Source organism: Sminthopsis crassicaudata, chromosome 4, assembly GCF_048593235.1.
Source record: "Sminthopsis crassicaudata isolate SCR6 chromosome 4, ASM4859323v1, whole genome shotgun sequence".
Taxonomy (NCBI): domain Eukaryota; kingdom Metazoa; phylum Chordata; class Mammalia; order Dasyuromorphia; family Dasyuridae; genus Sminthopsis; species Sminthopsis crassicaudata.
The window spans coordinates 264736688-264753881 of record NC_133620.1 but is presented as its reverse complement, the minus strand read 5'-3'; the positions used below and the strand labels follow the sequence as shown (position 1 = coordinate 264753881).

Sequence of the window (17194 nt, the reverse complement as noted above, 5' to 3'; positions counted from 1 at the left end):
CTATATTCTGGAGGGCACTTAGCACAATAGATAGAGTGTAAATCTGACCTCAGACACTTAGTAGCTGTTTGACCCCGTGCAAATCACAGAACCCTATTTGCCTCAGTTTCCTCATTTGCAAAATGAGCTGGAGAAGAAAATTTTGAACTAAAGTGACTGAACAACAACAGAAATTAAGGATTCCTGATGAATATTGATAATAATAAGTATTTCTTTTTTTTTCTGGAGTGGATAAATAATAAAGTACAGGAATCAGTTCAAGATTTGTCTTATAAATCAATTGTATTCAATATTAAGCACTTATTTTAGTTGGTAGCACTTATATAGTCCAATATAAGTAAAACAATATGAACATAGATAAGTAAATATTATATATATTTAATTAAAAGCAAATAGGAGGATTATGGGAAGAAGGTCAGAAAATTCCAAGCTCTCCAGATTCCACCCCCCAAAAAAAAATTGAACCTCAGGGTGAACATAGACAAGTGGAAATGAATAACATTTGGGGCAGAACAGAGATCCTCCTAAAACAATTTGAGAAGTCTAGAAGAAAGACTAGGACCAAGGTTTAATTTGCAGGAAGGGTAAATACTTCCAGGCTAGCTCTGCTGAAATAGCAAGCAGGAAGCTGCAGGGCAAGCTGGGTTCAAAGATCAGCTGAGATAAGGAATGCCAGGCCCAGCTGTGCTGTTGAGATGTCCTAAGCAAGAAGAAAACAGCAAAGATAATGAGTGCAGGAGCAGTGGGAGAAGGAAGCTGTTGGCTGTGGACACTTACAAGTGAGTGGGGTTTTTGATTTGGGGTTCTAGATCAAAGGGGAGAGCTGAAGTGAAGACAGAGGTACCACTTCGCCACCCCCAAGATTAGAAGAGGTTACAATGATAAGTTAGTATTTTTTAAAATGAGCAGACAAAGGAGAAAGAATCCACCTATAGAAACTTGCTTTCACTATATGGAAATAGGGAAGTCTGGGATTCATCTTCAGAGGAAGGCAGTGAAGTAAAAAAAGTAGTTTAAAAAAAAAGCTTCTCTTACTCCCCCAAGAGTAACATTAAATGACTATTGGCCCAGAAAGAATTATATAATTATATATATAAGAACTTAAAAAAGACTTTTTAAAAATCAAGTAAGAGAAACCGAGGAAAAACTAGAAAAAAATAAGAATCATCCCAGAAAAACAATATTATGAAAAGAAAGTCAACCACCTAGAAAAGGAGATCCAGAGTCTTAAAGGAGAAAATAATTGTTTGAAAGTTAGAATTGGACAAGAGGAAACCTGAGAAGCTATAGAAAAAAAGAAATAACAAAACAAAATATAAAGAATGAAAAAAGAAAAGAGAATGTGAAATATCTTATAAGAAAAATAACAGATCTGGAGACAGATCAAGAAGAGAAAACATAAGATTAATTGTATTACCTGAAAGCTAAAGAACGATAAAATGATAATACAATAAATAACCAAAGAAAAATGTCCTGAAGAACTTAAGAGAAAAGTAGAAAAAGAAAAAAACCCACTAATCACCACTTCAAAGAGATCTTACATAGAAAGCATATAAGAACATTATTGCTAACTTTTAAAACAATCAGATCAAATAGAAAATTTTACAAGAAACAAACAAAAAAATATTCAAATATGCTGGAGCTACGATTAGAATTTTACAGGATTTAGCAGCAGCTAAAACAAAAGGCCATAGGTCCTGGAATATTATATATTGACAATCAAAAAACTAGACTTGTAGCCCAAAATACCATATACAGCAAAACTAAGCATAATATTGAATAAGGAAAAATGAACATTCAATGAACTTACAGATTTTGAGGATTGTCTCAACTAAACCTGAACTCAATAAAAAATTTAACATATAAGAGTCGACAACAAAGACTAATTTCAAGGTATTCAATAAAGATGAACCGTTTATGTTTTATATGTGGAAATATAAATCATATGTCTAAAATTGACATCAGGTCATTCAAAAGAAAGATTTGGGCAGAGTTGAACATTGAATGACTATAAAAAACTAAACTGTCTAGGATAATAGTAATTATGCTATATAAATGATGTGCAAAGGAAAAAAATGACAAAAGTATTAGATGGGGGAAGGGGGAAGGTAGTTCTGAAAACCTATTCATATCAGGAAAGGATTAAATAGTAATAGATAGATAGATAGATAGATAGATAGATAGATAGATAGATAGATAGATAGATATAGATAGATAATATATGAAGTGTTTAGCATCCTTCAAAAAAAAAAAGAAAGCAAAGATGTGCAGTTGTTGTCACATATCTTGAATTCTCCCCTAATGTTCTGCTGAGAACATGACAATGTTTTTTTTAATTTTCCTTTTTCTATTTTGTTTTTTCTTATTTTGTATTTAGCTTTTTGTATTTAGCTTTAAATAAATAAATTAAGGAGGGAAGCTAGATGGCATGGCATAGTGAAGTGAACAGAGCACTAACCCTGGAGTCAGGAGGACCTAAGTTCAAATATGATCTCAGACATTTAACACTTACTAGCTTTGTGACTCTCTGATCAGGTCACTTAACCCCAATTCCCTCACAAAAACAAATATATATATATATATATATATATATATATATATATATATATATATATATATATATATGCATAAATAAATTTAGGGAGTACAATATTTTTTCAGTTGTTTTTCAGTCCTCTCCAAACTCTTCATGACCTCATTTCAGATTTTTTTGGTAAAGATACTAGAGAAATTTGACATTCTCTTCTCCAGCTCATTTTATAGATGAAGAAATAAACAAACAGGGTTGACTTGCCCAGAGTCACCAGATAGTAAATGACTGAGGCCAGATTTGAACTCAGAAATGTGACTCTTCTTGACTCAAAGTCTTTTGCTCTATGCACAGCTGTACTTTGGGCTATCAGAAAAGGTCTCTTAGAGGAAATTATCCTTACATTTACTGAATCTTGAAGGGAGATATATTCCACGAAGAAAAGTAGGGGGAATGGACTATTAGACATAGCCTGAACAAAGATACTGAGACAACAATTAGAATAATGCCTATGCAAGATTGGTAAGCAGATCAGTTTCGTTATAATGTGAAAATCAATGAAAACCACAGATTGAAATAGATGCTTTAAAAGTATTTATTTGTTGCTTTTTTCATTTATTTTTTTAATCCTAAAGACAAAAAGAGTCACTGAAGCTTCTTGATTAAGCAAATGATATGGTCACATATGTATTCTAAAGGCAGGATTGGAAAGGAGAGAGGGTGGAAACAAACCAATTAGGAGGCTATTGAAATGGTTGAAGTGAGAAATGATAAAGTTTTGAACCAGAATAATGTCTAAATTATTATCATTTGACTTGGACCAACCTACCTAAATAATTGAATAGAGTTCAAGATCTCCTTCCCTAAATATTACCAAGTGATTATAGAAGCAATATATACAATCAAGATCAGGCTGCTTGCCCATCATGTACTGTCTCCCATTCCCAATTCCTATCCCAATCAACACTGACATTGATAAAGCATCTTGTGCTAATGCAAAACTGCCTCCAAAATGCTGATTCAGATGGGGAAAGTTATCATCAGTTGACGTAGGCTATCCATTATCTGATGAGGCTCCTAATTACTAGATAGAAACTCTTGAACATTTGAGCCCCATTGCTTACCAGACTATTTCCCTCTCAACTTCAATTGTGTATGCTAGGTCTGATTCATGAGGAAAAACCACATATTTATGCAGGCAGCTGGTGGCTTTAGGGGAAAGGTTTAAGGCAAGCAGGGAATTTTGTGTGGAAATCAATTCTTTTCGGAAGTCAATGTATTATGGACGTTCATGCAAGAAAAATTCCAGAGAGAAATTAGCTGCCCATGTATGGCAGATACCTTAAGGTAATGCATCTATAGTCACTGGAATAATGTTAGTTAACCCTTCAGGCACTGCTTAAATATACATTACTAACTGAGTAGATATAATTAGAGACATAGTGTTGGTCCTTTAAATATATATTTCCTTAAAGAATTGATTCAGGAGACCCAAATAAATTCTAGCAAACTGTAAGTGAACATTTCCAAATTGCCCTTCTGGGGGCTTTCTGAGCAGTATACAAAGCAAGGACCTACTCATAAGAAACCCTGAAAATCAACTAATCTGTTTACATTTAAATGGGGAGGGTTTAGTGGGAGTAGGAAGGAGAGAACTTAAGACCTTTGGAGATGAACAATGTTCCTTGTTTGTCCTGAATTGATGAGACAAATTTCATTTAGCAATCTTGAACAAGATTGTGATTGTAAGATAACGGTCTAAAGAGCACACACACTGAAATGAGTTGGAAGTTTTATGTTCCATATGCCAAGGTCAGAGTAAAAAATAAATATCATAGGTCAAACCAGTGCTCTAATCATGGAGCAAAAATTGTTTGCCCCCTCCTGAAATCATTTATATAGTTAACAGTACAAAGTTACTAAAAGCCAGAGCTAGGAGAATATTAAGAACCCCAGAGACACCATCACCCAAAGGACTAGTTTCTTTGCTAAAAGAAACAGGCTTAAACTTGCCTCATCTGCAGCACAGCCTGTAAGGGGGCGGGTGGGCCGGGACGAAGGACATTTTTTAAGCTGTGAAAAAAGCAATTTCACAACTGAAATGCCCGAGCAACATGAAGAGCTAGAAGGTGAGTTAACTGTAAAGGTGACTGAAAGCGGGGAAAATTTATATATACTGTGACCAAATATTTGGTCATAGGATCTGGGCCATGGCAATTCTGGGATAATAAGCAACCAAAAAGTCCCTGCAGAATCTTTCAAGTCTGCTCTTCTCCTTCCTCCTGAAAGCTTGCTCCTATAGTGGACATGTTCAAGGTCAAGGTGGTATTTGTTGGCTTAACAGAACAACTAGATAGTACAATGTAAAGAATACTGGACCTAGAGTAAAAAAGAACTATTAGTGGTATGACCCTGGCCAAATCATTTAGCTTTAGTCACTCTCAGTTTTTTTCATCTGTAAAATGGGGATAATGATAGCATCTATCTCCCATCTTGCTGTAAAGATTGATAAATATAATATATATAAATCACTGAGTATATACTGCATACATATCATATTATGTATTTAATACAAATACATTTATTGTGCATATATATTATACATCATATGAACTCATACATTCACAGATATTCTAATTACAATGTATCTTTCATTTTGCATATGTCTGCCACTTAATATCATCTGTATCTATATCATCTATATTTGAATCTGCATCATCTGTATCTATCATTGTCATGTATATTTATATCCGCATCATCTATATTTGTATCTGTATCATACTGCATACATATGTCAATACATATATATAATACAAATACAAAAATATTTATTGTATAGATATATATGTATATATATATATATCGTGGAAATTCATAATTCATAATCATAATGTATATTCAATTTCTACATTTGTCTGCTACCTAATATTATCTGTATCTACATCATCTATGTTTGAATTGGCATCATCTATATCTGTCATTGTCATATATGTATATGTCTGCATCTGCATCTTTCATATTTATATGTTTTTATGTATATAGGTTATATAATGGATAATGCACTGATCCTGAAATCAAAAAGATTTGAGTTCAAATTTATGCAGGAACACTAGCTCGATGACCCTGGGTAAATCACTTAATATCTACCTGCCTCGGTTTCTTCAATTATAAAATGGGGATAATAATAGTGTCTACCTCACAAGGTGGTGATAAGAAATTAAGGAGATAATAATTGTAAAAGTAGCTAGCACAAAGTTGTTTTTAATTATTACTTGTTCCATTAGTCCTATTTCTACATTTGTAATCTCTAGGTATTTATATGCTAATTGTTTTCTTCAACTTCTTACCCTTTCTTTGCTTGGATTTCATGAAAATCAGTTTGCTGAGGAACAATGAATCTCTCTGATGTTTTCTTGCTTTAAAAAATATTATTATCCTTTGTTTCTTATATAACTTACATGTTCCTACACATTTCTTCTCCTCCTATTCACAATCTTTATAAGAAATAATTTTTTAAAGTTCACTAAAATTAAATAATACATCAATAAAGTATGACATTATAAACTGTATTCAATACCATGTTCCCAATCTCTGCAAAGAGAGGAACATGTATTATTGCATAGATTCCTTTGAGGCCACTTTAGCCATCATAAATTTATAGCATTAATTTTTGATTATTCTGTTTTCTTATGTTTTCCATGTATGCTTTTGTGGTCATTGGGTGTAGTATTTGATTTGTCCTACTTACTTGATTTTGTATCAAGGGACTTTACTATATATAATATATATATATATATATATATATATATATATATATATATATATATATATATATATATATATAAAATATATCTAAGAATGAGATCTCTGGATTAAAAGTATGAACATTTTGACGTGCCTTTTTTTTTCTCCTGGTATGGGGTAGAAGGAAATGAGAATGGATATAAAGTGTTTATAGTCTCTAAAAGAGTAATTCTTATTTATTTATCCAATATCGTTGAGATCAATAATTAAAATAATTTTTGAATGTTCTCTGCTTAAATGAAAACTTAGAACCTCCTATTTCTGTTTTATAATCTCTATCCATATGCTAATTGATTTCTTCAAGTTCTCATCTTCTCTTTGTTTGGATTTCATAGAAATCAGTTTGCTTGGGGACAAGGAATTTATCTGATGAATGCAAGGACTGGATTGAGGAAGAGTTCATCCAAGGCTTGAGTATATTTCCCTTAAAAAGTTTCCAAAAGTAATGGGGCCCAAGAACCCACTGAATTAACAATATATTGATGTAGTCTATAAATGCAGATTTGGGGATATGAAATACTCTTAGGACAAAAAAAAACCTAGAAAACACAAGCCAAAATAGAGGAAATTAAATCTACTTCCATATTTAATTAAACTTACATCCATACCTGGATGTAATTTATAGTTTGAATATATTTTATATATTTTATATTTTAATATAAATATATTTATATTAATATATTAAATATTATTATATGGCTATAATTATTATATGGCTACATAATTATATTCTCAATATTTGAGTGGAAATATCACTAACAAATTATCAATAGACATTAATATTTTCTTAGTAGGTTTATGTTTACCACAATTTGGGAACTCCGTGGTAATTTTGCCTTGAAGGATATTATGACTCTAAAAAACATGCACACCTGGGATTCGATAGGACCAATCCACAAATCAATCCCTTTTTGTTTCAGTCATTTCAGTTTCACCCAACTGTTGTGACCCTATTTGGATTTTTTTTTTTTTTTTGGTAAGGATGCTGAAAGATTTGTCATTTCCTTTTCCAGATCAGTTTACTGCTGAGGAAACTGAGGGAAATGGTGATTCACCCAAAGTCACATAGCTGGTTGGTGTCAGAGGCCAGATTTGGACTCAAGTCTTCCTGACTGGCCTACCATTCTATTCACTGTTCATCCTAGCTGCCCATAAATGATCCCTAGAACAAACAAATCTTTGTGCTTTTTATGTTAGACTGAAGCAAGTAGAAAACAACAACTCCTCTGCTCAGGTTTTTCTGGCCTATTCATAAAATTCATTTTTTTCTTAACAGCATTGGATTTGGAATTAAAAGACCTGTGTTCAAATTATGAATTTGATATATAATAGCATGTGAACTTGGCTAAAGTTATCCTATCTTTCTTGGCCTTCTTTCCTTCCATTTGTAAAATAAAGCGGTTTCAATATCTAAGCTGTGAGTTCCCTTCCAGCTCCAGATCTGTTTAGCACCTTTTATATAAAAGTATCAAATTGTTTCCTGATGATACAAAGAAAATATCTCAAGGAATTTGAATTTCTTTTCTAATTCTGAGGAGAGGTACTTAAAGACTTACATGTTCTTAAAGATTTTCTGCTGTAAGTTTCCCTGAAATTATGTAATATTTAGTAAAGTATTGGGAATATACAAACAAATATTTTTTGTTTGTACAATTAATATTCTCTGATGTCAATACTTGTTAGCTGTGTGACTTTGGACAAGATATTTAATTTCCTCAAACCTTAATTTCTATCTCTATAAAATGATGATATTTCATTATTCACCAAACAAATCTGCTTGGTAAAGCTTAAAAATCTACATAAGTATTACCTACTGTGAAAGTCAACTGTGAAACAAAACAACCTTAATGTCAATGACAGTAGATGGAAATCAATAGCATTAGACAGATGATGCTCACATGAAGTAAACGAGGCTAGACACAATGACTAGGAGGATAAGATCAGGCAAGTCTGACAAGTCATAAAGGCTATAATTATTAACAGAGCAAAGGACACATGGAAATGAATGCTAAGAAAAAGGTCATGGTATTGTTTAGAGTTGCTGAATAGAGACATTCCAACAGAAGGGACAATATCAATAGGTGTTAAAAGAAATAAGCAAGGATGAAGACAGATATATGTATATTCACATACAAAGTCAGCTTGGGAGACATCATTTCCTAGTTAAATAGGTATTGACTTAAGACAGGATATCTGTATTATTCTTCAATTTCTGTTACTAATATGAAGTATGATATTGAACATCTCACTTAATTTTGCTGTGTGTCAATATGAAAATGCAGATATGATCTGCTTTAGTGAACTCATAGGATTATGCTAACAATTAATTGATGGAATATCTGTGAAATCATTCAAAAAACATAACACCTTCTACAGTATCTACAAAAAATTGCCACCTCTCCTGAATTTAAAAAAAGACTCCCTACAGTCTAGGTCAATAAACCATCTTCTCTCTCTTTTTGAAGCCAAAGCTTCCCACTACTTATTCCTTTCTATCTATTGCAATTTGGCTTCTGTTAACATCATTCCTTAAAAATTACTCTTGCATGCACATCACCTGATTTTTCCTAAGTTTTATCTTCCTCCTTAACCTCTCTGAAGTATTTGATACTCTTAGTCACATCATTCTTTTTTAAACTTCCTTCTCTATCAAGTAATTCATAGATCAACAAGTATTAATTTGGTATCTATGATAATCTAGGTACTGTCCTAAATATTAAAAATACAAAGTCAGTAATGAAACAGTCTCTGCCTGCACAAAGACTACATTCTATTGGGAGAATCAATATGGACACACATAATAGTATATGCAAATATATCTGAATTCATATGAGAATATGAAGGATTGTTTTGGTTTTGTTTTGTGGTGGTTTTTTTTTTGAGATGTAGTATCAAAAGATGGGTCTATTAAGAAGACTTCAGGGAGGGGATACCATTTGAACCAATTTCTGAAGGAAATAAGGGATTCCAAGAGGTAGAGATGATGATGCAAGCATATTCCAGGCATAGGAGATAAGCTATACAAGAGTAAGGGAATTGGAAATGAAGTATAATGTGTGAGGGACACCAAGACGGTTGGTTTACCGGAGTATAGAGTGTATGAAGAAGGTCATCTAATAATATTGCAAATATAGGTTGCAGTCAGGTTATAAAGGGATTTAAATAGTCAATAATAGAGTTTGCATTTAATTCTAGAGTTAATAAGATGCCTAGGAATTTAGGGAAAATATAAGATTAAACCTTTGCTTTAGGATTATCACTTGGAAAGCTGGTGGGTAAGGAGGGGATAGGTTGAATAAGGAAAAGACAAGATTCTGAAAGATCAACTAGAAGGTTTTTGAAATATTCTAGAAGACAATTGAGGGCCTGAATTATGATGGTGACCATGAAAATAAGAGAAGGGAACAAATATAAGAGCTGTATTTAAAGTAGAATCAAGAAGACAGAGTAAGCGATTGTATATGTAGAGTTAGAGAAACTGGGGAATCAAGATGACTCCAAGGTCTGACTAGTAGAAAGTAATGGCTCTAAGAGAAATAGGGAAGTTTGGAATAAGGGTAGGGGGAAATATAATGAGGTCTGTTTCATATCTATTGATTTGAGATGTCTACTGGAGATTGAGATGGGAGTGTTACAATAGATAGCTGTGATATGTATCAGACTTCAGTGAGAGAAAAAAACTATGAGGGTTATCAATATAGAGAAGATGATTAAAGCAGTGGAAGAAGATGAGGCTACAAGAGAGGGAAGTTAAGAGGACAAACTCAAATCAAATACCTACAGTGCATACCCAGAAAGGGTATAGGACATGGGTGATGATCCAGCAAAGTAGATTAAAAAGGAATGGAGCACTATTAGAAAACAGTGTCATGGAAAACCAAGAGAAGGAGGTTTCTAGGAAGAATCATCAACAGTGTCAAATATTACAAAGAAGGCAAAAGAAATAAAAATTGGGAAATTATTATTATTGATTTAATTATAAAATTCTATCAAAATGCAAATGACCCTGGGTTCTTGAAGGCTATGGAAGCAGAACCAGTAGCCCTACCTTTCCTACATGGTTTGGAAAAGTTACAATTTACTTTATTAGAGCGCATATTGATAAAAATCTTCCCATCACTGAAGTAAACCCAGATTTTGATGTATTTTCATCACATCTGGTTGTGATCTAGTTATATAACAAGAAACCATCATCATTAATGGAGATAAACAATAGAATGGGGAAAATGTAGAAAAACTAAAAATATAAGCAGATAAGACAAAACATAACATTAGGTTCAGCTGAACCTAATCACCTTAAAAAATAAATCAATTTTTTTTTCTTTTCACTTTTTGAAATAATTTTAACATCCATGTTGTCTTTTTCAATTTCCTGCCAGTGTATTTTGTTGTTTTATGAATTTCCTTCCATTTATTTATATCTTTTTCTATTTACTTTTGTAAATATTTCATTTTTACCCAATTATATGCAAAAAACAATTTTTAACATTCATTGGGTTTTTCTTTTAAGTTTTATGTTCTAAATTCTACTCCTACAATGTTCTCCTTATTCCCCGAGATGGTATTTTTTTTCATTATTCCTATAGCACTGAAAAAGTGAGGCTACAGCATTTATACTAAGCACCCATATCAATAGTAGGACATAAATAAAAATATACATATATATATGAAAATAATATGCCATACTGCACAATATAAATGTGTGTGTGTGTGTGTGTGTGTGTGTGTGTGTGTGAGAGAGAGAGAGAGAGAGAGAGAGAGAGAGAGAGAGAGAGAGAGAGAGAGAGAGAGAGAGAGAGAGAGAGAGAGAGAGAGAGGGGAAAGAGAGTAAAGAATGCTACTAGTACTAAGGTAGAAACAAAAAAAAATTTGCAGATGTCATAGATTTGGAAAAGGGGGGAAATGAGATATTGAAACAATTACAAGAGCAGAAAAGGAAACAAAAAACAAGAATATGTTGACCAAGATATAATGAAGGCAAGATAAAATGAAGAATTCATGAGCCTCTTAATATAATAAATTGAGAGTTGGAAGGGACCTTGGAGATCATAATTCTCATTTTACATGTAAGAAAACTCAGTCCAGAGAAGGACATAGCTAATTCAGGTACACACAAATATTAAGTAACAAATCTGAAATTCAAGATTAGGTTCTCTGACCCTAAATTCACTAAAGAGAGAATTAAATACATATTTGTTTATGTGTTCTAAATTTAAGTACAAGTTATTATATCTGAAATGTAAAGTACGTTCTAAGATCATGGAAGAAATGAAAAGGATATAGGAATTTCTGAAATGCTTTTGGACATTTTCATAGGCCATTTCTAAGTGAATGTTTTCTCCCTGATGATTGAGTCTTCCCTGAATTGACAGTCAATATCAACCCAAATTGACTGAAGAGATTTTCACCCAATCAGCTTTCATCAAATTGTGGATCTCAGGCTGCTCCCTGTCCTTTCCTGGTGTGACACTATGTATCATTTGTCTCCAAAAATGTTACTATTTTATTTGATACAGATAAACCAGTGTTACCCATGGCATGTACTGCTTGGTGTAGATGTGGTCATGCCTAAAAACAGAAAGATGTGACCCTTTTATGTTATTTAATGTATCCAAGATTCGATAGCTACATGACTCCCAAAGCATCCTAAAATGGGATGCTCTTTGGACCTAACCTGAAACAAAATAAATGCACAAGATACTCTGCAGTGTCTTGCAAGCCCAATGCAATTCCAACGTTTTCAGGTACAGGAATTTCCATTTCCTAGGATCCTTGCAGTTCTGCCTGCTTTCCTCACAAGCATATTAGATGCCCCCATTAGGTACCTAAAATGGTGTCTAAGTGCTGTACTTGGAATAAACATAATTAAGAGTCTGGAGGAAAGTTAAAGAGATAACCACAACTTTTATTAAGGGTTATTCAGCTGAAGGTAATTGAAAACATACGATCAAGAGCAGAAAGGAAAACAAGAAGCTCATTCTATCTGCTCCTCAGAAACTTCACTAGCTTTATATCCATGGACACAATAGCCTCTCAGCAAAGGATTCTGAATCTTTTTTTGGTTTAATCCATTCATGGACAGTTCATTTGTTTAAGTCACAGAAAGAGGAAAAACTAGACTATTAATCTACTATTATCCCTCTTTACAAACCTATCAAATTGGAACCAAGAAGCTTCTGGAAGTTCCTCCTTATCTCAAAAATAAAATGCAAACCTTACTGTTTGGATTTCAAATCACTTTAATGATCTTGTTCCAACATATTTTTCTAAGGTTCACGCTTGTTTTTCTCCTCACACTCTCTGCTTGAGTCAAACTAGCTTACTTGCTATTATTCATATTAAATATTCTCTCTCATCTGTGTGCCTTTGTACATCCTTTCCCTATGTTTGTAATGTATTTGCTCCTCAACTCTACTTCTTAGAATACCTAACTAACTTCCATACAGTATTGCTTTCCTCCAATAGAGTACCATCTAGTTCCTTAGAGATCTGATATTGCTTAATTTATTTGTTATTGTTTAATTGTTTACATAGTTTAATATTATTCCTTGATATTGTTTAATTTTTGTCTTTGGATTCCTACTATTTAACATAATTGTTGGTACACAAAAAAACACATCATCATTATCTTTACTTACTATGTGCCAGGGACTGTGCTAAATACTTTCTAATTATTATTTCATTTGCTCCTCACACTATCTCTGAAAGGTAAGTGTTACTTTTACACCTATTTTACAGTTAAGAAAATTGAGGCAGACAAGTGAAGTGATTTACCCAGGATAACAAAGCTAGTAAATATCTGAGGCTGGATTTTAATTCAGTTCTTTCTGACTCCCATCTAAGCTTTGGGAGCCAAACCTACCACTGCAATTGGAGGTTGGGGAAAAGGTTCATAGTGTGTGTTGCATATTTTAATACAGGAAGGAAATGCACATAGGGAAGTAGTGGCCATGAAAAGATGTTCTGCTTCAGGAAGTCACAGAGATGGTAATGTGAGCCATAGGGCAATTGATTGACAATTAATTGGTTATACTGTTCTAATGTACCCAAAACTGCAACTCCATTCCTTCTCACAATTGCTATTATTCAATTGAATTTTTTCTACAAATGAGCCTCTTGAGAATTCATGCCTCCTCAGTTGTCATCTTCCTCTTGACAGAGATTATAGCCTTACCTCTACAGCATTGGTTGGATCTTGGATGTAGATGCCAGCTGGTGACAATACTTCAATATTAGAAAGACCTTCAGTTCCCAAAATTCCAATTACCACATTGTTTCTTACTATATTCCCCTGTCTTGAGAAGTCTACAAGCAAAAAAAAAAAAAAAAGAAGAAAGAAATCAAAAGGAGAATCTTTAAAACAATTAATAATCATCTTTACTGGTCAAAACCTCTTGATTATACTAATTATTATATGTTTCACAGATTACATAGAATATATATATATATATCATATGGTATGCATATGTAGGTATAAAATATACACAGAGTATAGACAAACTGTGCTGAGCATATTTAAGAATACTTAAGACATTATACATTATGCCATCGGCTTATTGTGTAAAATACTTGACATCCTAAATTTATTATAATATATTTAAAACAAATTCATCTATTTACCAGTTTTTCTTCTGGGGACGGCCTTCCAAGGGAGATGTCTCATTTCCATGTAAGTCCCTGAGGAAAAAAATACAGTGTAACCAGAGCACATTTCATGCCACTGAACAAAACAAGACATACCAACCATATTTCTTTTTTTTTTAACTTTTTAAAGTTAGGAATTACACAGAAAAACTGAGATTTTAGGAACCCATGAATTGTAAACATTGAAATTGGGAGAAAAACAAAGAGACAGAGATGGACTGAGAGATAAGAACGAAATAGAGGAACAAAGAAATGAACACTATTGTCACTTTGTTCTTAGGAATAGGCAGAAATTAACCAGCCCCAAGAAAGAAGACACCACCATTTCATGCTGTTTCTTGTTATTTTATGGGTCAGACTTTGTATGTCTAGTTTGCACATTTCTATGATTTTTTTATAGCTGCAGGTGGATAGTGGTGTCAGAGAACTCAGTGGATTTCATAATCAGTTTTCATACAGTATGGGCAATTGAAAAAAAACAAAGAAAATTATACTTTTCCACTTGTTTATACTTTTCTCAGAAGTCAGCTAGGTGGCATAGAGAACACAGCACTGGTCTTGGAGTCAGGAAATCCTAAATTTAAATTCAGCTTCTGATATTTACTACCTTTGTGATTAACAAATCACTAAACCTCTTTCTTCATCTATACAATAGGGAAAATAATAATACCAACCTCAAGGGATTGTTGGTAGGACCAAATGAGATAATAGGTAAAAAGCTTTATAAGCTTATTTCTTTAAAAAGTTTTAAAACATAAGTTTAGAATCCACTACTTAGCATACCATTTCTAAATATGACATGTAATTCAGAGATTTAAAGAACTATAAACTTGGGTCTCTTTCCCAATATAAACTGTTAACATAAAGAGACTTTTAACTCTTGGATTTCTTTAGGTGGTTAAAATTCATGGCCTGATATACAGCTTTCTTAGTTCCAGTCCTTTACAGATTTTTCTTAATTGTCCTTATGTGTTCCAGTCTAACCCATGTCTAAGTAACTTCTTTCTGTTAAAACATGCCTTAGGCTCCTTTCCAGATTCCCTCCTCTATCTAGGTCCCTAAATTTTTTCACTTGTAAGGTTAGAGCCATTAAAAAAATATGATTTCATCTAGAACTACAGTATCTTATTTGGAAAGGAATGATTACTAGGTAATGTACCTGAACAATAATGACTAATTAATCATTCAGAATTAATTAAATTTCAGTATTAAGTATCAGGCAATGTTCTAGATGCTGTGAATACAAGTACAAAAAATAACATTCTTCCCTGGAAAGTGATCAAGTCAAGTCAAATCATTAACTTCCAAGGTTCTCATTTTCCTCATCTATAAAATGAGAGCATTTATTATCTTACTATGTGCCAATCACTATGCTAAGTAATAGCAACATAAACATAAAGAAAAAGAAAGACAAAATCTGTCTGGTAGAAAAAAAAAAAAAACAGAAAATGAAGAATAGTTAGTCTACACTCTTCCTCAAAATGGAAATCACCAAAGGGAGAAAGAGGCCTGAAAAATGGAAGGTGAGCTATGATGAAGTCTAGGGAATAATCGCCTTCTTTTTGATTAAAAATCTTTCTAATCAAAAAATTCAGCAATAGATATCACCATGACAATCTGAGGGATCGCATGTTTGATCTGGAAAGAACCTTAAAGATCATCTGCTCCAAGAAGGAAAATAAAATTGGGGGTTAAGTGATATAGCCAATGGAGCCAAAAAATGGCAGAGAGCATGAACCCAGGTCCTTTGGCTATTTTTGTGTAACATTGCCAGGACTTTTTCCCCCTTACATCAAACCCAAATCTACTTTTCCATAACTATACCTATTTCTTTGTTTGGGGTCAGTCAGAATATATCCAATAATACTACCAAGAAAGAGCTTGAAATATTTGAAAAAGAGTAATTACATTCATCCCCAGTCTCACCCTTTAAGTTTTCTTAAGGGCAAATATTTTCACGTTATTCAGTGCTGCATGTGTTCTTTCTCATTAGTGTTAATATCCAGAAATGAATACTGTATCCTAGATGTGATCTGAATAGGGTACAGTATAGTGGAACTGCCTACTGCTACATATTTCACATCAGATTTTTATCATAAAATCTAAGCAACCACTAGTTTTATCAGTTACCAAATCATTCTGTTGATTCAAATTCAACTTGTAATCACACAAAAAAATACAACACCTTTTCACAAGGAAACAATCATATCACATTTATACAGTTGAGTTTTCAGTTTTAATTGAATTATTTTTTCAATTAACAAGCATTTTTTCTCTTTCTCCTATCCCCAAAACTAGAAAGAGGGAAAAAAAGCAAAAGTCACAAATATGATAGTTAAGCAATATGAATTCCCACATTGATTATGTGTATTTAGTAAATCTGTCTCCTCTCTGTCAGGAGATGGTAGTAAATTATAGTATATGAATGTAATGGAATATTATTATGTCATTTATGATTTGTCAAAGAGAATGGTTTTAGATAAATCTGTAAAGATTTATATGAATTGATTCAAAGTAAAATGAGCAAAACCTGTTCACTTTTTGAATATAAGTATAGCACTTCTTACTTCTTCTTGATAAATAATATTTTATTGGATTCAATCCATATTTAATCCAATAGAAACTTTTTTGGATTCCAGTTAATCCTCCAACATCTTAACCACCATATCAAGATTTATGTCATCTAAAAATGTGATAAGCATATCATTGAAGGAATTGTTCAAAATGTCTGATATAATAGGGCCAAAAATGTTGTGGCACTCCATTAGTCATCCCAGAAATTATAAAATGGCCTAATTATATGATCATCAGTTCTACATCTTTTAAATTTATTCACAAGACTACCATACAAGCCTGCTGGATACTTTGCTGAAAACTAGGTACCCTGTGCCTTTAGCATTTCCCTTATCTGTTAATCTAGGATTTAAATATTTCAAAGATTTATGATCTCATGGAGGAGAGTAAGTCCTTTCACTGAAGTAAAAAGTTTTTGTTTTATTTAAGGTGCTGTAACTGAAAAGTTATTAGCCAATATCTAGTGAGAAGCATCTCCAAATTTATCTGGACTGACTTCTAAAAATAAATATGAAGTTTTTCACTGAGCTTGTCTTTATTATCTATGTTTTATCTCAATTTTTTCTGAATACATGTAAAGATAGTTTTCAAAATTCATTTTTGTAAGACTTTGTGTTACAAAATTTTCTCTCTCTCTCTCCC

General features: G+C 32.7%; 1 protein-coding gene across 1 annotated transcript in view; it reads right to left on the bottom strand.

Moving 5' to 3' along the window:
• PKHD1 (PKHD1 ciliary IPT domain containing fibrocystin/polyductin) overlaps positions 1–17194 on the bottom strand; it is a 645163-nt gene that overhangs the window by 351931 nt on the left and 276038 nt on the right. Inside the window, 2 exon segments of the mRNA XM_074264713.1 lie at positions 13509–13639; positions 13955–14011. Coding sequence (XP_074120814.1) covers positions 13509–13639; positions 13955–14011 — 188 coding nt within the window.